General features: G+C 41.8%; 1 protein-coding gene across 3 annotated transcripts in view; it reads right to left on the bottom strand.

Moving 5' to 3' along the window:
* ORC1 (origin recognition complex subunit 1) overlaps nucleotides 1-27,379 on the bottom strand; it is a 35,551-nt gene extending 8,172 nt beyond the window's left edge. Inside the window, exons 1-15 of one of the 3 annotated variants that reach the window (XM_043878801.1) lie at nucleotides 27,188-27,379; nucleotides 22,263-22,337; nucleotides 21,490-21,589; nucleotides 20,573-20,700; nucleotides 18,759-18,937; nucleotides 17,270-17,588; nucleotides 12,726-13,095; nucleotides 11,494-11,595; nucleotides 9,384-9,579; nucleotides 4,047-4,144; nucleotides 3,152-3,253; nucleotides 2,580-2,751; nucleotides 1,771-1,878; nucleotides 1,359-1,508; nucleotides 555-674 (exon numbers count right to left, since the gene is read on the bottom strand). In XM_043878801.1, the coding sequence (XP_043734736.1) occupies nucleotides 555-674; nucleotides 1,359-1,508; nucleotides 1,771-1,878; nucleotides 2,580-2,751; nucleotides 3,152-3,253; nucleotides 4,047-4,144; nucleotides 9,384-9,579; nucleotides 11,494-11,595; nucleotides 12,726-13,095; nucleotides 17,270-17,588; nucleotides 18,759-18,937; nucleotides 20,573-20,700; nucleotides 21,490-21,584 (2,139 nt within the window). In that variant the 5' untranslated portion in view covers nucleotides 21,585-21,589; nucleotides 22,263-22,337; nucleotides 27,188-27,379. The remainder of the gene's footprint in view (nucleotides 1-554; nucleotides 675-1,358; nucleotides 1,509-1,770; nucleotides 1,879-2,579; nucleotides 2,752-3,151; nucleotides 3,254-4,046; nucleotides 4,145-9,383; nucleotides 9,580-11,493; nucleotides 11,596-12,725; nucleotides 13,096-17,269; nucleotides 17,589-18,758; nucleotides 18,938-20,572; nucleotides 20,701-21,489; nucleotides 21,590-22,262; nucleotides 22,338-27,187) is intronic. The other 2 variants (XM_043878799.1, XM_043878800.1) reach the window with 2 other exon arrangements.
* Between the last annotated feature and the right edge of the window lie 118 nt (nucleotides 27,380-27,497).

Here is a 27,497-nt window from a genome sequence, read left to right as displayed (position 1 = left end):
TCCTCAGCCACCTCAGAGAAGTCTTAGCGGAATCTCAGTTGGCATTCTATTCTCCCAGTGGGCCTCAAGTGGGAGAATGCCACATGTCATACCCACCACAGAGCCATGCACCCTGCTAGGCACATTACAGACACGCTCTCATTTAATTCCCACAATGACCCTATGACATAGCTATTTTTCAGAAGAAAACTGGAGCCCAGAGGTTTTAAAGTAACTTTTCTATAACTTGCCACACACTTATTAGAGTCAGAATTCAAACCAGGTTTGTCTACCCCACTGACTATGTTGCCCTTCTAATTATACAAAGCACTCTGAATTAACTAATCTTCATTCATATATATATATAAGCCCATCATACTCAGAGCCTTTTAATAATTAATCATACAATAAGCTTAAGGAATTTTTCAGAATTTTGTTTCTATTTTCTGGAATTTGTTTTTACAGGACTTCCTAATTTTTTCTTCACCTCCAGAGCACCCAGCCTAGGGCCTAACATGGGCAGGTGGTCAGCAAACACTGTCAGTGTGGCTAGGGGCTCCACAAAGGCGACTTACCTTCCTGGCTACCAGCTGGATGGTATCATCCTCAAAAGCCTTTACATGTCTGAGTCGGGACATTAGGATCTGCTGCAGCTGGCTGTGAGTATAGGGCTGGAAGGACATCCTGGTCAGACCCTGGGGAGTCAAGACGACAGAGGAACAAGTTCATGGATTTCCCACTCGGACAGTCCTGGTGGAAAGCCACTTGCAAATCCCCCAAACCAAGTCTCAGATAACAATTTACACATTTCATCCCAGGACTACCACTGCTTCCAGCTCCTTTTGTTACTGACAATGGCCCGTGGGACCCTGTAGGGCAGTAGTTCTCAACGATTTTTTCATTTAGCTTAAAAGAAACTTTTATTCTACCGGAATCATTTACTAGTAGATCTGAGCAGAGGTGCTCTCATTAGAGCTGGAGGGAGGATCTTCGGCTCTACGACATCGGCTGAGCTTCTGGTTTCACGTCTACTGAACCACAAGGTCCACAAGGCCAGAGACCGGGTCTGTCCTGTTCACTGCCATATTTCGTGCGTCTAACACTGCCTGCCAAGGGGTAAGCACTTAAATATTTTTTTAAAATAATTAAACCTTTAGTGCTCTGTGCAGTTTGAGTGCAGAGGTAGTAGAACCCCAAGAAGATACGTTTGCAGAAAACCATGCAATGGTGACATATTTAATTCTAATGTAGAAATTATCAGAATTTCAGAAATCACATTTCTTACTTTTCCCCATCTATTTTAGATCCTATGTATTCATTTTTGCAGAACTCCTTGGCCCAGCTTTGGGACTATAAGAACAGCTTGAGAATGGCCCTACCAGTCGGCTGGACACCCGGTTCATCATGATGCGCTCTGGCAGGTCCATGGTGTTAGCAATGGTCAGGACCACAAGGCGGGCCTCCTTGTGAGTGGGCCAGTCAAAGAGATTGTACATTACGTCTTGTTTCTGGGTCCACAAAAGGTCAAGCTGCCAGGAACAGAGAGAGACACAGGGTCAACCACAGAGAATGAGCCGGACCCCAGAGAGAAGCCGGGCACTGCTGCTTTCGCAGCACGTGCCCTCAGGTCACACCACCTGAGCAGCAAGGATGTCGAAGGACACATGCCCCTCCCCACCAGAGAATGTGCCCAAGTGAAGGAGAAGGGAGCCAGGACTTCCCTCCTGCCTTGTATCTGCTCCCGCGCCCCAGTCAAGAGCCACTCCGGTCCTCCCGTGGGTGCCTTCTCACCTCATCCACAAGCAGCACGGTGGTTTCCTGAGAGGACCCTTGAGCGCAGAATCGCTTAGCCAGCAGTTTTGCTGCGTGGTTGGCTGTTGCCCTTTTACCTGTCAGCTTCTGCAGTGAGGGGGAAAAGAATGGGTGTGGTACACTATAAGGATTTGACTCCCCTTTTAAGAGTTTAAAGTTAAATCTGCCTATAGAGGAAGCTATTTAGCCTGAGGACTTCAGTATCCTACCCTCTGTCTTCCACCGGGAGGAGAAGAGACGGCCACAAGAGACATAAATTGTGTCTGAAATGCACACGAGCCACAGGGCAATCCCAGAAGCCCCTCCAGAATCATCACTGCATGACTGGACATTACTTCTTCCAGGACAGCAGCTAGTGAGTCAAAGAGTGAGACTCAAATTCCAGCCTACCCTTTTCCAGTTTACTGCCACGCCTGCTGTATACAAATGGTTTTCACCCTCCTGGTTAAGTACTAGCTCCCAGACTTCAAGGTCCTTGAGGACATGAATTCTGCCTTCTTTGCCCTTTCTACTGCTACACGTACGGCAAGTTGAAAACATGTTATATGCACAAAACTAAGTAAACCTTTCCCTTTTCATGTGCCACCCAGAAACTGTATTTTTCAAAAAGCCCAAATTGGAATTCCCTGGCAATCCAGTGGCTGAGACTCTCTGCACTTTCACTGCTGAGGGCCTGGGCTGAATCCCTGGTTGGGGAACTAGGATCCTGCAAGCTGCTTGACCAAAAAAAAAAAAAACACCCCAAACCAAAACAAAATAAACAAGACGGCCCAACCAGCTCTGCTCACCTGTAAGATCTGCACGTAGACTTGGTGGGGTTCTGTCAGCTTCATGCCATTGACCTCAATGTATTGAAAGGGAGGAACGTCACCGTCTTGGGCTGCCTGCTGCAGGCAGCGCATCACCTCGTGCACAGTGGCAGTCTTCCCTGTCCCAGGGACCCCGGAGATGTACATGCACCTGGGGCAAGAGGAGAAGACCCCGGGCTAGGTCTGTGTAGCTGCGTCACACTATCATCAGTTATGAGTATGAGAATGTATGCTGAAGGAAGGACAGAGACCCATGAAATGTGGAGGTGGGAGGAATAAGGGTCATTTTTGGAAGCTGACCAGAGCAGGACCTGTTTATATACAGTCACTCATTCCATAGGCAACGCTGTATGCAAAATGCCTCCCCAAAAAGGCCAGAGTTATTTTCTATGTAAGACAAAATTTCTATAGAAATATTCTGATAACAAAAGCTGCTTCAGCAATGAGCTTGCCTGTTTTTCCAACACTAGGGAAAGACTGGTTGAACTGCACCTATGGTGGTGCACTGGCAGGGGCCTCCTGACCATTCTGCCTCCCTCAACACAACTCACCCTCCAGTGCGGTCAAGGAGTTTGCTTTCCACAAAGTTGTAAATGTCTTGGAATTCCTGCTCCCGACAGGGAAGAGACTCGGGTACAGCAGAAACATGCAGCCTACAGTGGTGGTCAATGAGGGAAAAGGAGGACGTTATAAACAATTTACTATCAACTGCATAATAAAGGAAAAGACTTAGCTATAGTTTCTACTGGAAACCTTCATCACAAATCCATAGGAATGCCTTCATTCTTAAACCTCTTCATTTGGCCCTTCCCCACCCAGACAAATTACCCAGTTCAGTGGTTCTAATCAAGAGTACGTATTACTTGGGAGCTTTCCCCAGATCATGTGGGTAGACCTCATCTCACATGAGATTATGACTCAGCTGATTTCTGGCAGGATCTAGGCTTACCTATTTTTAAAAAGTCCCCACAAAGTTCTAAAACGTACTGCAACTGAGAAGCAGTGTCATGACCTTCCATCCCTGAGAAAAGCGTAGCAGTGCACTGCAGACTCCTCCCAGGGCTTGTCCACGTGGCTCATGCAGACACTGCTTGAGAGGTTTCTCCTTTCTAAACATGCACCTTCATTTTACCCTCTACCTTTATTACTGGGCTTCCCTGATAGCTCAGTTGGTAAAGAATCCACCTGCAATGCAGGAGACCCCGGTTGGATTCCTGGGTTGGGAAGATCTGCTGGAGAAGAGATAGGCTACCCACTCCAGTATTCTGACCTGGAGAATTCCATGGACTGTATAGTCCATGGGGTGGCAAGGAGTCAGACAGGACTGAGCAACTTTCACTTTCTCTGGTATTATACACACAATGACCACAAAGCACTGCCAGTTCACATGAATAAAAGCAGAGGTCTGTTTCGGCCTATCCGAAAGGGGCCCCAGAGCTGTGTCACCTTAGCCGGGCCTCCTCCAGCATGTTGGTGGGCTCCTGGGCAGCCAGGTTTCGGCTGCGGATCCGGGGAGTGGCATCACGTGGTGTTCTGGGCTCAGGCTGTGTTCAAAAGAGGGAAATTTGGATAATCAACAAGGACCTACTGTACAGCACAGGGAACTATACTCAATATTCTGTAATAACCTAAATGGGAAAAGAATCTGAAGAACCGTGGACCTATGTATATGTATATAACTGAATCACTTTGCTGTACGCCTGAAACAAACACAGCACTGTAAATCACCGATACTCCAAAATAAAATAAAGATTTTTAAAAGAGAGAGAACATATTTTTGAAGGGAAAAACAAAGCAAACTCCATCCAGGATGTATCAGCAAATCTGATTGTGATGATCTGATAAAAGGAAGAGAGGTAGTGAGTCAATTCCTCTTAGTATCTTCCTGTATAAAGTACCAAGATTCTCCCTTTCTCCCCTCACATTACACATACATTTTGTTCACAGTCCAAACAATTTCTTATTTATAATTTACATATAGTATTAGGATCTGAAAACACTGTCAGTCTGACTCAATGAAACTATGAGCCATGCCATGTAGGGCCACACAAGACGGACAGGTCACGGTGGAGAGGTCTGACAGAATGTGGTCCACTAGAGAAGGGAATGGCAAACCTCTTCAGTAGTCCTGCCTTGAGAACCCCATGAACAGTATGAAAAGGCAAAAAGACAGGACACTGAAAGTTGAACTTCCCATGTCAGTAGGTGCCCAATATGCTACTGGAGATCAGAGGAGAAACAACTCCAGAAAGAATGAAGAGACACAGCCAAAGCAAAAACAAAACCCAGCTGTGGATGTGACTGGTGATGGAAGTAAAGTCCGATGCTGTAGAGAACAATATTGCATAGGAACCTGGAATGTTAGATCCATGAATCAAGGCAAATTGGAAGTGGTCAAACAGAAGATGGCAAGAGTGAACGTTGACATTTTAGGAATCAGTGAACTAAAATGGAATGGAATGGGTGAATTTAACTCAGATGACCATTATATCTACTACTGTGGGCAAGAATCCCTTAAAAGAAATGGCATAGCCATCATAGTCAACAAAAGAGTCTGAAATGCAGTACTTGGATGCAATCTCAAAAATGATAGAATGATCTCTGTTCATTTCCAAGGCAAACCATTCAATATCACAGTAATCCAAGCCTATGCCCCGACCAGTAATGCTGAAGTTGAACGGTTCTATGAACCTACAAAACCTTTTAGAACTAACACCCAAAAAAGATGTCCTTTTCATTATAGAGGAATGGAATGCAAAAGTAGGAAGTCAAGAAATACCTGGAGTAACAGGCAAATTTGGCCTTGGAGTACAAAATGAAGCAGGGCACAGCTAACAGAGCTTTGCCAAGATAATGCACTGGTCATAGCAAACACCCTCTTCCAACAACACAAGAGAGACTCTACACATGGACATCACCAGATGGTCAATACTGAAATCAGATTGATTATATTCTTTGCAGCCAAAGACGGAGAAGTTCTATACAGTCAGCAAAAACAAGACCAGGAGCTGACTGTGGCTCAGATCATGAACTCCTTATTGCCAAATTCAGACTTAAATTGAAGAAAGTGGGGAAAACCACTAGACCATTCAGGTATGACCTAAATCAAATCCCTTACGATTATACAGTGGAAGTGAGAAATAGATTCAAGGGATTAGATCTGATAGAGTGCCTGAAGAACTATGGATGGAGGTTCGTTACATTGTACAGGAGGCAGGCATCAAGACCATCCCCAAGAAAAAGAAATGCAAAAAGGCAAAATGGTTGTTGGAGGAGGCCTTACAAATAGCCATGAAAAGAAGAAAAGGGAAAGGCTGAGGACAAAAGGAAAGATATACCCATTTGAATGCAGAGTTCCAAAGAATAGCAAGGAGAGATAAGAAAGCCTTCCTCAGTCATCAATGCAAAGAAATAGAGGAAAACAATAGAATGGGAAAGATGAGAGAGCTCTTCAAGAAAAGTAGAGATATCAAGGAAACATTTCATGAAAAGATGGGCACGATAAAGGAAAGAAATGGTATGGACCTAACAGAAGCAGAAGATATTAAGAAGGGGTGGCAAGAATACACAGAAGAACTGTACAAAAAAGACCTTCATGACCCAGATAATCACAATGGTGTGATCACTCACCCAGAGCCAGACATCCTGGAATGTGAAGTCAAGTGGGCGTTATGAAGCATCACTACAAACAAAGCTAGTGGAGGTGATGGAAGTCCAGTTAAGCTATTTCAAATCCCTTTAAAAGACGATGCTGTGAAAGTGCTGCACTCAATATGCCAGCAAATTTGGAAAACTCAGTAGCGGCCACAGGACTGGAAAAGATCAGTTTTCATTCCAATCCCAAAGAAAGGCAATGCCAAAGAATGCTCAACTACCACATAATTGCACTCATCTCACAATTCTCCAAGCCAGGCTTCAACAGTACATGAACCGTGAACTTCCAGATGTTCGAGCTGGTTTTAGAAAAGGCAGAGGAACCAGAGGTCAAATTGCCAACATCTACTGGATCACTGAAAAAGCAAGAGAGTTCCAGAGAAACATCTATTTCTGCTTTATTGACTACGCCAAAGCCTTTGACTGTGTGGACCACAACAAACTGGAAAATTCTTCAAGAGATGAGAATACCAGACCATCTGACCTGTCTCTTGAGAAATCTGTATGCAGGTCATGAAGCAACTGGACATGGAAAAACAAACTGGTTCCAAATCAGGAAAGGAGTACATCAAAGCTGTATATTGTCACCCTGCTTATTTAACTTATATGCAGAGTACATCATGAGAAACACTGGGCTGGATGAAGCACAAGCTGGAATCAAGATTGCTGGGAGAAATATCAATAACCTCAGATATGCAGATAATATCACCCTCATGGCAGAAAGTGAAGAATTAAAGAGCCTCTTGATAAAAGTGAAAGAGAGTGAAAATGTTGGCTTAAAACTCAACATTCAGAAGACTAAGATCATGGCGCCTAGTCCCATCACTTCATGGCAAATAATGGGGAAACAGTGGAAATAGTGACAGACTTTATTTTCAGGGGCTCCAAAATCACTGCAGATGGTGACTACAGCCATGAAATTAAAAGACGCTTGCTCCTTGGAAGAAAAGTTATGACCAAAACGAGATAACATATTAAAAAGCAGAGACATTATTACTTTGCCAACAAAGGTCCATCTAGTAAAAGCTATTGTTTTTCCAGTAGTCATGTATGGATGTGAGAGTTGGACTATAAAGAAAGCTGAGTGCCAAAGAATTGATGCTTTTAAACTGTGGTATTGGAGAAGACTCTTCCGAGTCCCTTGAACTGCAAGGAGATCCAACCAGTCCATCCTAAAGAAATCAGTCCTGAATCTTCATTGGAAGGGCTGATGCTAAAACTGAAGCTCTAATACTTTGGCCACCTGACGTGAAGAACGGAGTCACTTAAAAAGACCCTGAAGCTGGGAAAGATTGAAGGCGGGAGGAGAAGGGGACGTCAGAGGATGAGATGGTTGGATAGCATCACTAACTCAATGGACATGTGTTTGAGTAGACTCTGGGAGTTGGTGATGGACAGGAAGGCCTGGTGTGCTGCAGTCCATGGAGTCACAAAGATTCAGACATGGCTGAGTGACCGAACTGAACTGAAGTGATGAAGGAATGAATAAAAGTACGGATTATATACTTTTTCAAATAAACTTATCTTAAAAGAAAAATATTAAGAAATCCTAAATACTCTGCCCTGATACAGGGTAGAGTAGGAGGCATAAACTAGGTTTGATTCATAAGATCCTCCTCTATTCCACTCCCGTGAGTTGCATTTACTGATTAAAATTTAAAAAATCATCCCAAAGAAAGAAAGATTCTCCTTTAGACTTTTTTGAAAATATGGCCAACCTTTAGTTCAGAATTTCCACAATTCACTACATAGTACCCAGAGAAACCTCCCCAGATTTTTCCACTCCAGACCCCAGGGTCACTGTTCAGCTTAGGCTAACAGCCCTATTTTACTATTCTGTTCCTTGCCACTGGCTCACTAGAGCAGGCCTGCTACCCAGCAGTATCCACAGGGTTTTCACAAAGCACTCCCTTTTATGGGGGTGTTTCACCCACCAACCCTCTGCTTCCAGCCAAGCTATAAAGTGACAATCTCTGCACCTTTTCTCAGAAGCAGAGAAGCACTTAAGACTCAAATCAGCTTTACATCTATTAACTTGGAGAAAACAGGAAAATAGTAACAAAACCTTGCTGAGAAGGTATTTTTTTAAAAAGGCTGTCCTCTGACCTTTTTCATTATGCTAAAGAGGGCCCCCCACACCCTAAATCCATTCTTCTGGGTGGGACTCAGAAAATGGAATCAAACCAGAGCTATCCCCTTATATAAGATTGCCTGGTCTCCAAAGGTAATCTATTGCAGAGGTCCCCAATCTCCAGGATCTAATGCTTGATGACTGGAGGTGGAGCTTACATAATAATAATAGAAATAAAGTGCACAATAAATGTGATGTGCCTGAATCATTCATCCCTAAATCCACACACCCCCTCCCCCAACCCAGTCCATGGAAAAACTGTCTTCCATGAAACCAGTCCGTGGTGCCAAAAAGGTTGGGGGCTGCTGAATTGGATTTCTTTCCCTAAAGGTCTTTTGTTGACTTCAACCCAAGCTCAATCACATTTTTCTTGATATGGAGAAATAGAGATCAGCTTTAGAAAAAAGCCTCCTAATTAGGCATTTCTAAATTGCTCTAAGGAACAAGATGCTTTATGAAGAAAAGTTTCCTAATATACTAATAGTCTCCTGGAAGGTCACAATAACATAAGTTAAAGGCCCTGAGAAGTCATGTGACAGTGAAACCAATATAACTTTGTTTAATCCAAACATTTTTCAAACATATCTGAACACAGCAAGACCCTCTTTTCTCAGTAGTTTTCAGTGCTCTGCTCAATTTCACACAAAGCAGGCAGATGTCCCCATTTTCAGTCCGTGGGTTCACTTAGAACCTTTCCTCGATGAATACACAAGCACACTATTCAATATTCTTTAATAACCTATATGGGAAAAGAATCTGAAAAAGAACTGATATATGCATAGCTGAATCAACTGGCTATACACCTGAAACACACTGTAAATCCACTACCCCCTCCCCCCGCAAAAAAGCTTTCCTCTATGAATATTCCAAGTGGCATAGCTTTGAATTTGAGAGTCGTGTTCTCAAAATCCAGCTGTTACTAGTTGTATGACTTTAGTCATCACAATTTCTAAATTAAGTGAGGAGCTTCACTGGCAATAAACCTAAAAGAACCTTACAGTTTTCTTTGGTGTCTTGGAGGGGGTCTGTAAGGATGACTTCATGGAGGAGCGTAGGTTCCTGGACACACTATTGGGTGTTCTCCTTGAAAGCGGGGTTGTGGAAGCCTCTTCCTCCTCACTGTCACAGTCTGAAATCTCGGCTGCTGGCAGAAACTCTTCATCACTTTCGTCACTTTTACTGTTACCTAAAAACCTGAACGGCAGGACATGTTATTTTCTGATATTCAGTGTGTGAAGTCTAAATAAGAAGCTCCGAACAGGTCAGTGTGGATGCGAGTATTGCAGTCTCTCCTGCAACTGAGCAATATCAGATGTACTCCAGTTCTTGAGCCCTTGCTACCGAGAAGCTCTGCTAAGGGCTTTATTTATATTATTTCATTAAACCCATCAACAACTTTGTGACTTGTATATTACTCCCCATTTTACAGATGCGGAATCCACAGCTTAGAAAGGTTAAGTAATCTTCCCAAGGTTACACAGATAGTATTAGGTTGATGCAAAAGTAACTTCAGTTTTGTACTGGTGAACTTTGCTGTTGGATATTGTAATACATTCTTAAATACATGTCGTTACACGATACATCAACTCAATGCGTATTTGTTGCTTTATGTTTTTTTGCTAATGACATTACTTGCTGTTTATTTTATATTTATTTTAGACTAGGGAAATGATGTTAGACAAAAGGCAAATTCAACCAATCTTCTTATTTGAGTTCAAAATGGGTTGTACTTGCTGAGTTGTGTCTGATTCTTTGTGACCCCGTGGACTGTAGCCTACCGGGCTCCTCTGTCCATGGAATTCTCCAGACAAGAATATTGGAGTGGGTAGCCATTCCTTTCTCCAGGGGATCTTCCCAACCCAGGGATCAAACCTGAGTGTCCTGCATTGCAGGCAGATCCTTTACCATCTGAATCACCAGGAAAGCCCCTCATCGAAGCTGATCCTCTTACAACTACACAATAAGTTGCTGAAGAACTTAACACCGACCTTTCTACATTCTACATTCGGCATTTGAAGCAAATTGGAAAGGTGAAAAAGCTTGATACCTGGGTGCCTCATGAGCTGACCACAAATTTAAAAAATTGTCATTTTGAAGGGTCATCTCTTATTCTATGCAACAATGAACCATTTCTCAATTGGATTGTGACATACAATGAAAAGTGGATTTTATATGACAACTGGCGACAACCAGCTCAGAGGTTGGACCAAGAAGCTCCAAAGCACTTCCCAAAACCAAACTTGCACCAAAAAGAGGTCATGGTCACTGCTTGATGGTCTGCTGCCAGTCTGACCCACTACAGCTTTCTGAATCCCAGAGAAACCATTACATCTGAGACATATGTTCAGCAAATCAATGAGATCCACCGAAAACTGCAAAGGCTGCAGCCAGCATTGGTCAATAGAAGGGCCCAATTCTCCACAACACCACCTGACTACACGATGCACAGCCAACGCTTCAAAAGTTCAACGAATTAGGCTATGAAGTTTTGCCTCATCCACTATATTCACCTCACCTCTTGAGACCAACTACCACTTCCTCAAGTATCTCAACTTTTTTGCAGGGAAAACACTTCCACAACCAGCAGGAAGCAGAAATGCTTTCCAAGAGTTCCTCAAATCCCAAAGCACAAATTTTTACGCTATAGTAATAAATAAACAAACTTATTTCTCGCTGGCAAAAATGACTTGATTGTAATGGTTCCTATTTTGATCAGTAAAGATGTGTTTGAGCCTAGTTATAATGATTTAAAATTCGCGGTCCAAAACTGCAATTATGTTTGCACCAACCTGATAAATGACAAAGCCTAGGTTCAAATCCAAGTCTACCAGAATCAAAGTTCATGTTCCTAGGCACCCTACCAATAGTCTTGCTGGGTGGAATGATTATGGGGCCCTGGGAGCCACCTAAGCCCAGGGCACTGTTTCTTGCCCCTTTCAAACTATGATGTTTATGTGAAATGAACACAATTCCAGACATACTAGGTAAAGGTAAATTTCAATGGATTAGCAAATAACAAACAAGAAATGTTAAGAGGATTTAAGAAATAGGATTATAGATTTCACAGATGGCAGTGATGTTTTTCTGCCTGCCAAGGAGCAGTCTTACCTAAGCTGCTGCCTAATCCGATTCAAAGTCAAGAGAGAACTCTTCCTGCGGATACGGGAAGTAGAGGTAGCTTCATCCTGAACTTCTGGCTCTTTGCCCTCCCTGCAAGATATTACAGCAAGATTGCGGAAAGTGGTTTTGGGTGCCAGCTCAAAGCAGCAGGACTGGAAGCGAGTCAGGCAGCCTGACAGGCTCCTATTCTTTTGGCTACTTTGGAAGGAGATAAGCAAAATTTGCCAAAAAGTTTATAATGGAAGTTTGACTCAAACCCAAAGATTAAAGTTTGCCAAAAGCTTATCATTTAAATTAGACTGATCACCTCCCCAACTAGAAATCAAAATATATTAATACTAATTCTACACAGAGTTTTTTATTCTTTTTAAATTTCTGATGTATCTGTAATTTACTGTCCACTCAAGGTTAGTAGCAATGCAGGTATACTCTTAATGCAAAGCATTTATCAAGAAATCTAGGTAAAGGACTTTACTGGAACTCCAGTGCTTAAGACTTTGCCTTCCAATGCAGGGAGTGCAGGTTTGATCAAACCAGGTTTGATTCCTGGTTGGTAAACTAAGATTCCATATAACTTGGGGCTAAAAATCCAAAACTTAAACAGAAGCAATATTGTAACAAATTCAACAAAGACATTAAAAATGATCCACATTTTTTAAAAAAAATCTAAAAAAAAAAAAAAAAGAAAACCAAACAAAATCAGAAAAGCCAGGTGCTAGAGTTTCTGAGCAGGAAACACTGAAATTTCAGGATTGTCAAATTTGTACAGCCCATGATATACAAACAATGCCCAGCATCAAACTTCAGAGTTGCTTTGGTGCATTATCTTCTTGTATTTTATGTATTTGAAAATGGTTTCCAGTTTACAAAAAAGAAAAGAAAGAAACTGACCAAGAAAATCACTGTTAAAATGTGATAAAGAGCCAAGCAAGTAATGAAATCCAAGACTGTGAAGCAATTCAGAATTATCTTCTGAAGCAGCAATCCCCAAAGGACAGCTGGGTATATCAGAATCATCCTAAGAGTGTCTCTAAAATACAGATTCCTGGGCCCAACACTTGGAGACTGATTCACTGCATCTGGGGAGAGGCTCAGAAATCTGGATTTTAGAAAAGCTGGTGATTCTATGACACAGATTCACTGGCTGTGACCCACACATTGGACATCATGTGAAGCAGCTTGATTTGCTCTGTGGGAGGCAGGGTAACATCCCCAGTCACCTTCTTTCGATGTATTCTGGTTTCAGAATCACAGAAGTCACTACTGAGGATTTCCGTCCCCCGCGGGTAGGAGTAAGTGTTCTTTCTTCACTAGTCTCTGTTGTTTTCAAAGCTGGGACTCGAGTTCTCAGGATCATGCCATGATCAGGTGAAGTCTTCTTGGCATCTTTGGTACAAGAGTGTTGAATCTCTCCAGTTTTCTCTGGGGCTTTCAGAGCTGGAGACAAGGTCTGAGAACCATCAGGCAGAGACCTCTTTGAAGGTGACATGATCTCAGAGAAAGCCACTTTCCGTTTCATTCTTCCAGGAGAATCCAATGAGGCACATGAAGTTGCCTGGGAAATCCTTGTGTTAGGAGTCCTAGGGAAACCTAAGTTCAAGAGAAATCACCATAGATAGTGTGTGAATTTTATGACAAGCACTGTACAGATCCCTAATCTCTTTAGAGATAAATTCTTTCACTGAGTGATACAAAGACATGAATTATTCACATTTGGAATTATTCTATACTTTCTTTTCCCAGGTCAGGTAGCTCTAATATTTTTGGTCTCTCTCTTAAATTCTATGGGTAATTTTGCTAGCTGGAACAGTTAGATCAGCCTTCACAGATAAATGTTCAAACATCAGGTTTTCCATGAAGTCATCTCCCAGAACAGTTGTTCTCAACCAGGGTGATACTGCACATCCTCAAACCCCATTCAACCCCATCTGAACTTTATTCCAATGGCTCTGTTGAGTAACACGAAGGCCTTACATTTTTCTTAACCCAGATTATACCAGTGGAGAGATGGATCCTGCAGGCAATCAAATGGGTTTTGAGAATACACAGAACCACATTTGGATCTCCTCCAATTTCATCATGATCAAAGGCATCAAGAACCTGGACATTCATTCATAGATGAACAGCTCATCAATTGAGCTATTAAAATGGCAAGGTATATACCAGGTGCTAGGAGACAAAAGTTGAATGAGACTCAATCCTGGTTTCCATCCGTAAGATACTCTAGTCTAACGGGGCAGATGAGATGCATAAATGTCTATAATATCAAGTTTAATAATGATCCTAAAGCATCTAGTGCTAATAAATAGGGCTTCCCAGATGGCTCTAATGGTCAACAACCTGCCTGCCAATGCAAGAGACCATAAGAGATGCGGGTTCAATCCCTGGGTCAGGAAGATCCCCTGCAGGAGGGCATGGCAAGCCACTCCAGTATTCTCGCCTGGAGAATCCCATGGACAGAGAGGCCTGGCGGGCTACAGCTCTTGAGACAGGCCTTGAAAGAAAGGCAAAATTTCAACAGAGCTGAAAGAGGAAGGAGGGGGATGAGAGAAGGGAATAACTGAAATTGATGTGAGCTAAGACAGCGAGACAGGAAAGCAATGGGCAGAGGCGTTCACTTCAGCCACAGCACCGGGTGTGTGTGGAACTGCTGCTGCAGACAAGGCAAGAAGTCATCCAGGACCTGTGTGGTAAATATGAGGGTAACGCGTGTCTGGATTAATATAAAAATGTCCCAATACCCTAGTCTCCCTTATGCCTCATTTCTCCATCTTTCTGTCAAAAACAATCTGTAATATTTTCCTCATAACTACCACATCTAATTATGTAACTGTGTCAAGTTTAAATTTCTTACCCTAACTTTCACGGTCCTACAAAATCAACAGTGAGAAAAATACCGCAATTATTTCAAAATGGTGACTGTACAAATTATTTCTTTAGTAGTCGTTTGCATGTCCAGAAAGTTTCATACGTTCATATTCAGTGCCTAAATATACAGAAACTGTGGAAAATTCTAAGAGATGGGAATACCGGACCACCTTACCTGCCTCCTGAGAAACCTGTATGCAGGTCAAGAAGCAACAGTTAGAACTGGACATGGAACAACAGACTGGTTCCAAATAGGGAAAGGAGTACGTCAAGGCTGTGTATTGTCACCCTGCTTATTTAACTTATATGCAGAGTATATCATGAGAAACACTGGGCTGGATGAAGCACAAGCTGGAATCAAGATTGCCGGGAGAAATATCAATAACCTGATATGCAGATGACACTACCCTTATGGCAGAAAGCGAAGAACTAAGGAGAATCTTGATGAAAGTGAAAGAAGAGAGTGAGAAAGTTGGCTTAAAACAACATTCAGAAAACTAAGATCATGGCATCTGGTCCCATCACTTCATGGCAAATAGAAAGGAAAACAATGGAAACAGTGAGAGACTTTATTTTTTTTTTTGGCTCCAAAATCACTGTAGATGGTGACTGCAGCCATGAAATTAAAAGATGCTTGCTCCTTGGAAGAAAAGCTATGACCAACCTAGACAGCATGCTAAAAAGACATTACTTTGCCAACAAAGGTCTGTCTAGTCAAAGTTATGGATTTTCTAGTAGTCATGTATGGATGTGAGAGTTGGACTACAAAGAAAGCTGAGTGCCGAAGAATTGATGCTTTTGAACTGTGGTGTTGGAGAAGACTTTTGAGAGTCCTTTGGACTGCAAGGAGATCCAACCAGTCCATCCTAAAGGAAATCAGTCCTGAATAGTCATTGGAAGGACTGATGCTGAAGCTGAAACTCCAATACTTTGGCCACCTGATGTGAAGAACAGAATCAATGGAAAAGACCCTGATGCTGGGAAAGATTGAGGGCAGGGGGAGAAGGGGACGTCAGAGGATGAGATGGTTGGATGGCATCATCAACTCGATGAACATGAGTTTGAGTGAACTCCGGGAGTTGGTGATGGACAGAGAAGCCTGGCGTGCTGCAGTCCATGCGGTTGCAAAGAGGCAGACACGACTGAGTGACTGAACTGAGCTGAAACATACATTATACTAAGAAGTTTCAAGAATACTGAATGAACTTGGCACTGAAACAGAAAAACTAAGGACACATAATAGGATGAGGATGAGCTCATAGGATGGCCATGGAGTAGCTGTCAGACATGTTATTAGTGAAAGAAGTTAAGGGCGAAAATGTATCCAGTATGGTACTCTACTGGCTAAAAAATAATGGGAAATAAAATTAGGAGGAAAATAAACCAGAAACTAATAAAATTTATTACCTATAAAAGATGAGGTAGAAGCAGGGCGAGAGGATAAAGAAAGGAATGGGGCTTCTCTGAGGACACTCGTCTTAAACAGTTTTGACTCTGTGCTAATGTTTCACATGTTTTAAAAGTCAAAGATGGGAAAAGCCCTAAAATTAAACATAAATGAAAGAACTTAACGGTTTATCACCAATAAATAACGATTAGCAGAAGAAAAATATTTAATCAAAGTAACATTACTGCCTCAATGGAATATATTTGAAAAATATAAGGAATAACAAATCAATTACTATTTGGAATTATGCAACATGGGAAAGATGAAGAACTCTGTGGTGTAGATTAGAAGTATCAGTATGAATTTAAGAGTTTTAACATTATAACAAATATATATATTTCTTAGTTCTTCCACTAAGGATCTAAAAGCAATGTCACCTTAGTAGCTGAGCTCCTAAAGAATTAGCTGATTATAGGGCTTAACATCAGTAATCATTAAGAAAATGTTAATAATGATATACTACCTCACACCCGTTAGAATAGCCACAATCAAAGCCACAGAAAATAACAATATAAAATAACAAGATCTAAATACTTAGTGAAGACATGGGGAAATGGAACTCTAGTGTTATTGATGAGAATGTAAAAAGAAAATTGATGCAGCTGTCATGGTTCCATTTCTGAGTACATACCCAAAATGAAGGCAGGGACTCGATAAGATATTTGTAAACTCAACTTCATAGCAGCATTAGTCACAATAGCCAAAAGGTGGAAGCAACCCACATGTCCATTGACAGTTGAATGAATAAATAAAATGTGGTATATGTGTACAATGGGCTATGATTCAGCCTTAAAAAAAGAGTAAACCTTACTCCAACAAGCCAAAGCAGTCTTGAGAAAGATGAACAAAGCGTGATGCACCATAGTCCCTGATTTGAAGCTGTTATTGGGCTGGCCAAAAGGGTCATTCAGGTTTTTCCGTAAGATGGCATGGAGAAACCCAAATGAACCTTTTGGCCAACCCAATACGAAGCAATAAGTCATCCAAACAGTTTGGTTTTGTCATTAAAAACAGACACACAGACCAATGGAACAGAACAGAAAGCCCAGAAGCAAACCCAAGTATATATGGTCAATTAATTTACAACAAACGAGCCAAGAATATACAAAATGTAGAAAGATGGTTGCCAGAGGATGGGGCATGAGGGAATGGGAAGTTATTGCTTAAAGGTTGGAAAGACTGTTTTAGAAGAAGATGAGGATGGTCATACAACAGTGTGAATGTACTTCATGCTACTAAACTGTACACTTTACAGTGTAAATGTAAAATGGTTTACATTTTACAGTGTAAAATGATGAAAATGGTCAATCTTATGTGACACATATTTCAAGATATGTCAGTACTTGGCCCACTGCTGCACTAACTCAATGCTGTACTGTAGCATGAATTAATATTTTACCATTTTCCTTTAGCCTCAATATTGCCCACCATCACCCATTTCACACTTACCACTGAGCTCCAGCCTCTTCCTTGCCCTTGGGGTGACAGGATGGGAAGCAGTGTGACGAGATTTGGAAGTGGAATGCCTTGATTCAATCCTTTTGACTGCATGTTCTGTTGTGGTCCAAGAAGGGCTTTCTGTACTCTTAGTTTTGGCTTCCGTGGACTTCTGATATCTATGATTGTCTTCTTGAAGCTTATTCAACTGAGCAAATACTTCTGGAGGTAGTGGTTTGAATTTTTTCTCATTCCAAGATAGTTTCACAAAGAATGTCTTCTCATTTTTCAGATCTATAGGTATGACCTCATCTGGGGCTAAAGCTACCACCTGAATTTAGGAAGTACAGATGATAGAAAGAAAGGAGAAGCAAAAGAGTCAAGGAATGTTCTAGGAGTGCTATGATTAAAAAGCATGTAAGTCTGCATTCTTACCAGGAACATTACTTTTCTAAACAAAAAAGGCATGAACATGATATAGCATATTTCCACAGACTCCTCCTTGCCGATATGAATACCTTATGTTGTTTTTTCAATCCATTTTATTCACCGAGGCCAGATTTCCCCACAAAAACTTCTCTAAGCATAGTCTACAATGCTTCAATAACCTACAGTGGTTACCCACTCTAGCAAGATTGGATTACTTAAACTGATTTGCAGTGATTTCTAAATTTGATCCCACTTTATCTCTTGAGTCCTCAATACTCTTCAAAATGGCTTCCCACCACTAGTTGACTGTGGCTTTTCACAGTCCTGCTCATTCCCACCATGGTGTTCCTGCCTAAACACCTTTCCTGCCTTTCCAAATCCACCCATCTAGCTGCTTCAATTTCTACATCTGCCTTTCACTTCTTCACTCATTTAACTCAAAGGTTAATTATTTTGTGGCACACAATATGCTGAGCCCATAGATTGGAAAAATCTGATTATAGTCCTGCCAAGCCATGGTTTCCTTGTCCTACCAACCACCTAATCACATGATCACATCATGACCTAAACCCATTTTGGAGGCCTGAAGTAGCTTGAGAAATAATCCACACCCTAGTCTCCAGTGTCCCAGCTCAGCCTACACCTCATTAGAACCTGATTTATCATAAAATCTCATAACACATATTTGCCTGTAGCAATTAGCACTCTTTGTACTGATTTACTCAAGGTGAAGTCCTCATTTAAGCATGCATATTCAGCCTCACAATGCTTTATGCCTGCCACAATCATAGCTAAATATAATTTCCCACTGAGATACTTTTGCCAATTTCTGCTCTTCCCTCAGGTCACAACCTAGATGTCGCTTCCTCCAGAAGGCTCCTAATACATGGTGAGTGCGTTCAGTAAATATTTGTTGAAAGGAAGTAGGCAGGCAAGCAGAGACAATGACAAACAGGAAAAATTCATTTCTGTGAGGTAAACTAGAGCTAGTAACATCTTTGAGGCCATGCAGTTTAGCAGTCAAGTCATAAATAAGCTTCACAACAGAACGGAGGATCAAGGTACCACCTACCCGCACACAGCCAATGATGGTCTCGACATTAATGTTGCTGTTACAGGCAGGGTTGTCATACCAGAATATCTCTTGTGTGTCAGGCTTCCGGCCCAGCAAGTGCTGTTTACAGACAGGGACTTCACAGAATCGGATAAACCACTGTACTCGAGCACGTTTTTTGGAATAAGGTTCAGAATCTAGGAAGGACCGATGGAAAAGGTAAGGTTAAGAAAACACGATAACATTTCATTAAGCACTTCTTATGTGCCAGACACTGTGCTAAGTACTTGATGACACTTGATTAATACATTATCCTTAATCCCCACCATAATTGTACAAGGCAGACACTATGGCTATCTCCCTTTTACAGGTAAAGCAATCCCATTACAGGGACCTTAAGTAATGTGTCAAAGGTCACAGGACCAACCAGCTTGCTGACTCCACCCAGCACCCATGTTCTTCTCATTTTGCCCCACTTCCCAATGGTGTTATCAGTCATCAAATAAATTATAAAAGGCATTTGAGAGGAGCAATTCTAATCACAGGCACTGAACAAACTTTGCAAATCTGTGGAAAACTCCCAGTAAGACTCAGACCATAAGCTACTGAGCTGACTTCTGGCAAATGTGTGCTTGCAGTCTTCAGCTTTATCATTGTAACGCTTTCCCATTGTAATGTACTGCTAACATCACTCACTCCACACCAGTCTTCGCTCCAAGCGAAAGCACATACACTCTTAGTGCCACTATCACCATTGCCTCGTCTCTTCCTTATCTTGCTTCAGAGAAAGACTGAAGCCATTTGATGTAGCACGACACACAAATTCTAAAATTCTAAAATCTCGATACAGAAAGGTCCGAACCACAAATACAAAAGCCCACCCTGCTGACGTGCTCCCCCTAGTGGACGTGAGATTGATGACGTTTTCCTCCATGCTTCGTGAAGTATCTTCTGTCTCTGCAACGTGAAACATCTTCATCCACTCTATCAGTACTTTCAGGGATACAAACTGCCACAGGCTAGGACTAACTACTACACACTCTTCTCCCAGCTTTTGGAAGAAGCAGTTTTATATAGTTTAAATTGTTATCCTTCATCTTCCTTTTGGAATTCTGCCCCATTTCTACTTTTCAGTGCTCTTCTCTACTCTGCAGAGGGTCAATAGCAGAGAAAATGAGCAGCAGCTTGAGTGTGGCCTTCCAGGTCCCATTTAACACTCCTTTCCCTTTGGCTTCTCCAGCTTTAAGGGCAGTAGTGGCGTTCTGCCCTTATTGATCTCTGGAAAGCACCAATTTTTGCTCTCCTACCTTCTCAACACTTGTATACAAGTCCCTCTGGGTAAATAAAACACCTCGTGTTTTTGTTTTTCTGACTGAACATCAATCAACTAATACACCTTCCCAATCCAACTTAAGAACTCCCTGGTAAAAGTAACTTTGCATTTGCAAAATTACTAACTTCCTGATGCCAAAATAAAGGACACATTTCTATTAGAGTGCAAATCACCTATTTTTTCCCTTCCCCGCCTCTTCCTAAATCATCCTTTCCACTTCAACAATCCTGCCTTCACGGCCATGCTCACCCGCTCCTAGAAATAATGGAAAAGCTAAATTATTGAGACCCCCCCAATCCCACTCTTTCCCAGTACTGCTCTAGTGAGTAAAGACATTCACTAGGTAGAAGAGGGTATAGCTGGTGCGTAAGTGACCCCACGTGCACGCCCGATACACTGCTCTGAGCAGAGGAATCAGTAACCACCCTTCTTCCCCATCATGGAGTACTTCCCAATCATTCACAACAAGCAATGCTTTTCATTCCAGCCCCAAACTCACCGTCTTCAAACAACTCAACCAATTTAGCAACATATGGATTTTCATTATCATCCCCCTCAATCAACACAAACTGTCCAACTTGGATGTGAATCTCAGTCGAATAACCTTCTCTTTTCATACTCATCTCTCTAGGAAATAACAGAGAAACAAGTTAGGAAATCTGGTAGGGTGGGCCAAGCTCTTCAGACCCCTTGGCACAGAAGAATATGCTCTTTAACTGGAAAATCTCCTGAATAGTTTCTCTCTGCTGACCAATTATACTAGAAACCAATATACCAGTCATATGCAAGTGTAGATGAAATGAGTTAAATGAATTGTTTTAGCATGGATGATTAATCCAGAGGCCTTCTGTATGAACCCTAACTTCTCTCATTTATTTACAAAGAACAACAAAGGCTTCCTAAAACATGAAAGCTGCCTAAGAGCAACATCAAATTGTTCAGAGACGTCTTGGGTGAAGAGGATATAGTAACATCTGATCCTACCCTGCTAGCATGCAGAATTACACAGAACCTGTCTGAAATAGGTAAGACATTATCATACATTTCAAATTTTATTAACCTGACATAATGTCTTCCTGTATCACTAGCTGCTCTATTTATGCTACTATCTTCTTCCATCTAACAAACCCCTGCTCCCTTACTGTCAATTCATATTTACTGTCCCTCTGGGTCAGGAAGATCCCCTGGAGAAAGGAATGGCTACCCACTCCAGTATTCTTGCCTGGAGAATCGCATGAACAGAAGAGCCTGGTGGGCTACAGTCCATGGAGTCGCAGAGTCAGACATAACTGAGTAATCATAAGCACACACACACACTCCTCAACCTATAATAACTAGGACACTTTGGATACAAGTTATTAACAGCTTAGCTTGGAGAAGCTATTAGTTTCGGTACTAAAGAATTCTGTCACTCACTTGTAGGTTTGGTAGTGTAGTTTTTGATCCAACGACGGCCTGCCAACCCACAAATAAGTTTTTCTGGTCCTTAGTCTTGCAGAACAGTACGCCATGGCTCCTGTGTAAAAGTCACTAACTCTGAGTTAACATGACATGCTCTGATGAATTCAAGGGCACAGTTCCTGCCTTCAATGGGTTCAGCCTTCTTTTCTGCCCCTACCACACTCCCACACATTTTAGGCTTAGAAAAAAAACTTTTTGAGGAAAAATTCAGGCTCTACAAAGATCAAACATACGCCATTCAGTATTATCTGGCACTATGCCTTATCTCTTCCTATCCAGGGAAATAGAAAGGTCAATATAAGAAACTACAGATATTTAGAAGTACTTGACACAAGACACAACGAGATAAGAAACATCTGCCAACATGAAACTAAAAACCAGTGATACAGTAGTTTTAAGTGTCTTTATAACATTTATAATCTAGGCAGGGATAAAATAAAAATGCACGAAAGGACAACTAACAGTACAAAGAGCCAAGAGAAAGAGCCAGAAAGGCTAAGGTAAAGGACCGGGTCTGTTGACTGTTCCGGGAGGAAGGGTTTCTTAAAGGGGTTTTCTAAACTGAATATTGAATAATGGATAGCTAATTGATAAGATGGATGAAATGAGGGTTTCCAAGGGATGGAGGGAAAAACATGCAAGAGGCATTTGGGGGAATGGCAATGGATTTTATCAAATCTATCATTCCACTTACATTAAAAACAAAACAAAATTCCAGTGTCACTAACCTGTACTGCTCTGGCAGTTGGAAGGAGTATTTTTCTTTGCAACTGATAGGTCCTAGATATACGTACTGTGAATAGCTGAAAAGAAACGATTGTATTAAAGTACATGAAAAAGAAAAGACATTTTACTGACAATACTGAAATGTGAATGAAAAATCCAAACATATTTAACAATCTTTACAATTTGGAAGCGGCAATCTATTAGTCCTAATAACAATGCCGATTCATCATCTTAAGTTTGCTATTAAGAAAATAATAACTTTCCTTTAAATTCAGTGCTTTTCTTATACAGCTAAAGTTTGACAAAACTGGGTTTAAAAAAATTTTTTTTTAATCCAGCCTGACAGAATACTCTGACTTACTGAGAGAGGGACCAATAATTTCAGTCCATGTAGAAAACAATAGAATTAGAACAGTCTATAGACATCCTGATTAAATAAGCTGGTTTCCTAAAGTTCAGTAGCAGTATGTCCTACATTCTACTTGGGAACATTTTGACCCATAAGATTTTCTGCTTTTAAAATATGTATTTTTTTAATATACTGTGAGGAAGCTAATTAGCAAAAAGAAGATATCGAGTCAGTAAATGCACAGCTTACAAATGATGCCTCAATGATTACTATTAAGAACATTTAGAGTGTAATTCACAACACAGTACTACTAAAATCAATCTAATTTTAACAAAATACATCTAGAAATGAACAAACAGCAGACCAAGGAGTTAACACAGGTTGGAGACTTGAGTTCAAGTAAAAAATGCATTTGTGTTCATTATATCCAATAATCTTTTGATAAAATATTAATAAAAAAAAAATATTAATAAAAGTGTTTGGATCTCAATAAATGTCCAAGGGAATATATGAACTCTAACTTCCTTTCAATATATGTTCCTTTTAATGGAAGATGTAACATGGAACTATTACAGGTTTCACCTTTTCACCTTTCCACAGTGAAATCAGGCAAAATAGGCTACAGAGGTACAGACAAAAGATCCAAGTAAATAAGTTCCATCATTTTTGAAAAAAACGGAATATCACTGAGAGTGATATTATAGCAAATTGGAATCTCCCAACACATTTTCTTCCCTGGTGGCTCAGATGGTAAAGAATTCACCTGCAATGTGGGAGACCTGGGTTCAATGCCTGGGTTGGGAAGATCCCCTGGAGAAGGGAATGGCTACCCACTCCAGTATTCTGGCCTGGAGACTTCCATGGACTGTGGAGTCACAAAGAGTCCCTGGGGTCCATGGGGTCGCAAAGAGGCAGACACGACTGAGCGACTTTCACTTTCACGCAACACATTTTCTACAATTCTTGAATAATCTAACTGAAGAATAGATGCCCTGATTTGTCACATTATCTATGATATTTGGTTACACTGGCACAGGGATCTCATTTTTTCAAACCAAAAACTGGCATAGAGAAGGACTATCTCCATACTCCTCAGGTATTCATGTATATCTAAGGGCACCAGATCCATGCTTTCAATGATTTTAAATAGAGACCATATTTTAGCTTACTAAAGCAGGCATCCTAGTTCAAAAACTAAACCAAGATAAAATTTAACACTCCTTTTCTAGATCATGAGCTCTATACACTGAGACCAGTATAAGCATATCTGTATGCAAGGGTGGATGATTTACCAAAGGCTGAGAAGGCAGGAGTATCAGAAGGCTCTCTGGGCCTGGATTACATAACCTGCCCCGTGTTGGTCTATCCCTGCATTCCAGGACACCTTTTCTAAATCTCAAACAGACCAAGGTTGTTAGTCCCCTCAGACTTATACAGTTGCTGTTCTCTCTTTTTGCATATCTTTGCAGCAATGGCTCAGATCTCAGTGCCAGTAAAACTTCCTCAGATAGGCCTTCACTGATGCTCAATGGAAAGTTACTCCCCACCCCTTTATACTGTCCTTCAGGGTCACATTCTACTGCACCACTCTATTATCAAAGCAATAACCATTATATTACTTTATTATTTTTTGTACGTTTTACATCAGAATGTTAAATTCCAAACGAGCAGGCATCTTGGGACCTTGTTTGGTCTGTTCATAACTGCATCCCCAGGGCCTAGGTTAAGACTTCACACATAATAGGTGAACAAATGAATGAACGAATGAACAGGTTTTTAAAAATCATTAAGACAATACCAAGTGTGATAAGGATGTAGAGTGGCCAGAACTCTCATACACTGATGGAGAGCGTATAAATTAGAAAGTGGAAAATTGATAGTATCTACTAAAACTGAACATGTGCATATCTTATGATCCAGTAGTCCCAACAAAATATATCCAACAGAAAAACAAACAAATCATCAAAAGGCACAAACCAGAATGGTTGTAGCAGCACTACAAAGCAGTGAAATTAAACCAACCACGACTGCACACATGAGGAAAATCTTACAAAATTAACAATGCGCTAAAGGAATCAGACACCAGAAGAATACATGCTATATTGATTCCATTTATACAAAGCTCAAGAGCAGGTAAAAGTAACCTATGGTGCTAGAAGTCAGACTAAAAAAGGAAACCTCAGTGACTGAAAGGAAGCACAGTGAGGGAATGGGGTGCTTCTAGGATGCAGGTTACACAGGTATGTTTTCTTCAAAACAACTCACTGCGCTGTACGCTTATGATGTGAACTTTCTATATGTAGGTTATTTTTCCATGAAAAGTTCAAAAAATTAATCAGGAGTCCTTCTGAAGAGGCAGCACTTTCCTACCCTTGACCCAGCATTGCATCTCATCATCAGCAAAGAGGTTTCCCAACAGGAGTGATGAACAGAGTGGAAAGGCAGGCCAGATTTGGCCCAGCAAAGACTTTGGCTTCTAGGAGATACGCATTACAGGCTCTCAATGTCGAAGATACCAGAAATCTTGAACATACACACTATCCAGTCCAGGAGCCACACCCAAGAAAAACAGATAGGAGAGTTGCAGAAAAAAAATAATAATGTCTGTGCTCAGTTACATCTGACTCTTTGCAACCCTATGAACTATAGCCCACCAGACTCCTCTATCCATGGGATTTTCTCAGCAAGAATACTGGAATGGGTTGCCATTTCCTCCTCCAGGGATCTTCCTGACCCAGGCATAGAACCCATGTCTCTGGATTCTTTACCACTAAGCCACAGGGAAGCCCTAAAAATAATGATAGCATATATTTTTTGATCCACCAAGACAGAGGGTAGAACCAAAACTCTAGCACTTCAAGATAGCAAGTTGTCCCAATGTTACACAGAATGGCACAGCCTTAATTCAAACCTTAAGCAGCTGGATTCCACTGACAGTGCTCTTAAGCGCTTCACCTTAGAACACCTTGTGTGAAAGTGAGTAATGTTAATACATGTCTAAGGGGAGGAGGCAATAGCAAACCACTCCAGTATTCTTACCTGGAGAATCCCAGGACAGAGGAGCTAGGCAGGCCAGTCTATAGGGTCACAAAGAGTCACACACGACTGAAAATACAGGCACACAAGAGTTTGCTTCTGGTATGCTTATTACAATAAGCCAGGCTTCTTACCTGCTGACTGAGAGGTCAAATGGGTCTCAATTTCCTTACCCATAAAATGCAAGTAATAATAGAAACTTGCTTTTATTCAACCAATATTTATTTATTAATCATCCATTCTGTGCTGGGGGCATTATTCTATGATCACTGAGGATTAAGTGAGAAAATGCAAAACGGTTGATTTATTTCCCCACTCTCTTTTTTTAAAAAAAAATTTATTTTTGGCCGCAGCATGCAGGATCTTAGTTCACCAACCAGGGATCGAATCCGTGCTCCCTGCAGTAGAAGCACAGAGTCTTACCCACTGGACTGCCAGGAAAGTCCTTCCCCACTCCCTTAACCTCTTGCATTTATTTATAAGGGACAGTGGCTTTTTTTGTTTTTGTTTTTTAATACTTTTGTCCTCTGTTACATTAAAAACTGTTGCAAAGCGACTTGATAAACATGATTTCGCAACAGAAACCTTCAATGGCATTCACATGGACCCAAAACAGCAGGGAAGACGGTACCACTTTTACAGACAACCCTGGTGGCTCAGACGGTAAAGCGGCTGCCTACAATGCGGGAGACACGGGTTCGATCCCTGGGTGGGGAAGATCCCCTGGAGAAGGAAATGGCAACCCACTCCAGTACTCTTGCCTGGAAAATCCCATGGGAGAAGCCTGGTAGGCCACAGTCCCTGAGGTCGCAAAGAGTCGGACACGACTGAGCAACTTCACTTCACTTCACTTCAAAATAGAAAACTACCATATCTAATCATTGCAATTTGGCAGATAGCCCAAGGTAAGAATCTTACATCTCATTTCTCTAAGTCCAGTGCTTTTTCCAATTGCCAGAAGAGAAGGCCCTTCTATTTCGGGGTTAGACTAGAGAAAGTAAAAGACGTGCCACTGCAGTTAAGAGCAGCTCGTCTGGGGGGAAAAAAAGATCTGAGTAGGAGCTCAGGCCCCTTAGTCACGAAAAGGGACTTAAGACTAGTCTCTTTTTCCCTCTGGGAGCAATAGCGACATCCATATCGAGTAATAACTTCTGCTGCTCCGCTTCCCTGTGATGCTTGTTACACTACCCTGAAAGGAAGAAAGATGCGATTGCTTCCCACGGGCCATGTGGATATAAGGTTCATATGACTCAGGTCACTACTGAGAGTCTCAAGTTGCTGAGGACAGGAGTATTCACGCTTCTCCGCTGTTGGCTTCCGGTTTCCCACTGCAAGATCGCAATCCCCGGCAGAGGCAGAAAGCTGTTAGAAATCGCCATGTGGAAAGTAAGACGTTCCTAATGCGCTTAGAACAGTGCCTGTCATTTAACAGGCGTTTAGTACATATCTGCTGAATGGATTTATGGCTGAATGAGTCCGCAGAGAACAAATTCCACAGTCCCGCGGCTCAGGTCCCTCTCCAGCCCGGGACGCCACACTCACCGGGCGCCAAAGCTTGTTGGAGCTGGGTGCAAGTCCTCCGCTTTCCAGCGTCCCCGCTTCAGGAGCTCGTGGAGCTGCAGCAAATCTACCTGCCCCAGGGGAACTCCTCTTAGAGATGCCAGCCGCGCACCAACGCCGAAACGGAAGCCTAGTTAGGAATGGAAAGAAGGTGGAGAAAAGGAAATTTCGCGCCAAACGCCGTAGCCCCGCCCCCCAGGGTGTCTCCACGTTCCGTCAGCAGCCAGCCCTTTCGCCCCGCCCATCTAAGGAGGGGACGCACGACGTACATCCGCTAACGTGCCGCGGCCAT

This window comes from Cervus elaphus, chromosome 20 (genome assembly GCF_910594005.1).
Source record: "Cervus elaphus chromosome 20, mCerEla1.1, whole genome shotgun sequence".
In the NCBI taxonomy this organism is placed as follows: Eukaryota; Metazoa; Chordata; class Mammalia; order Artiodactyla; family Cervidae; genus Cervus; species Cervus elaphus.
The sequence above is the reverse complement of the archived record's forward strand: the minus strand, read 5'-3'. Positions and strand labels throughout refer to the sequence as shown.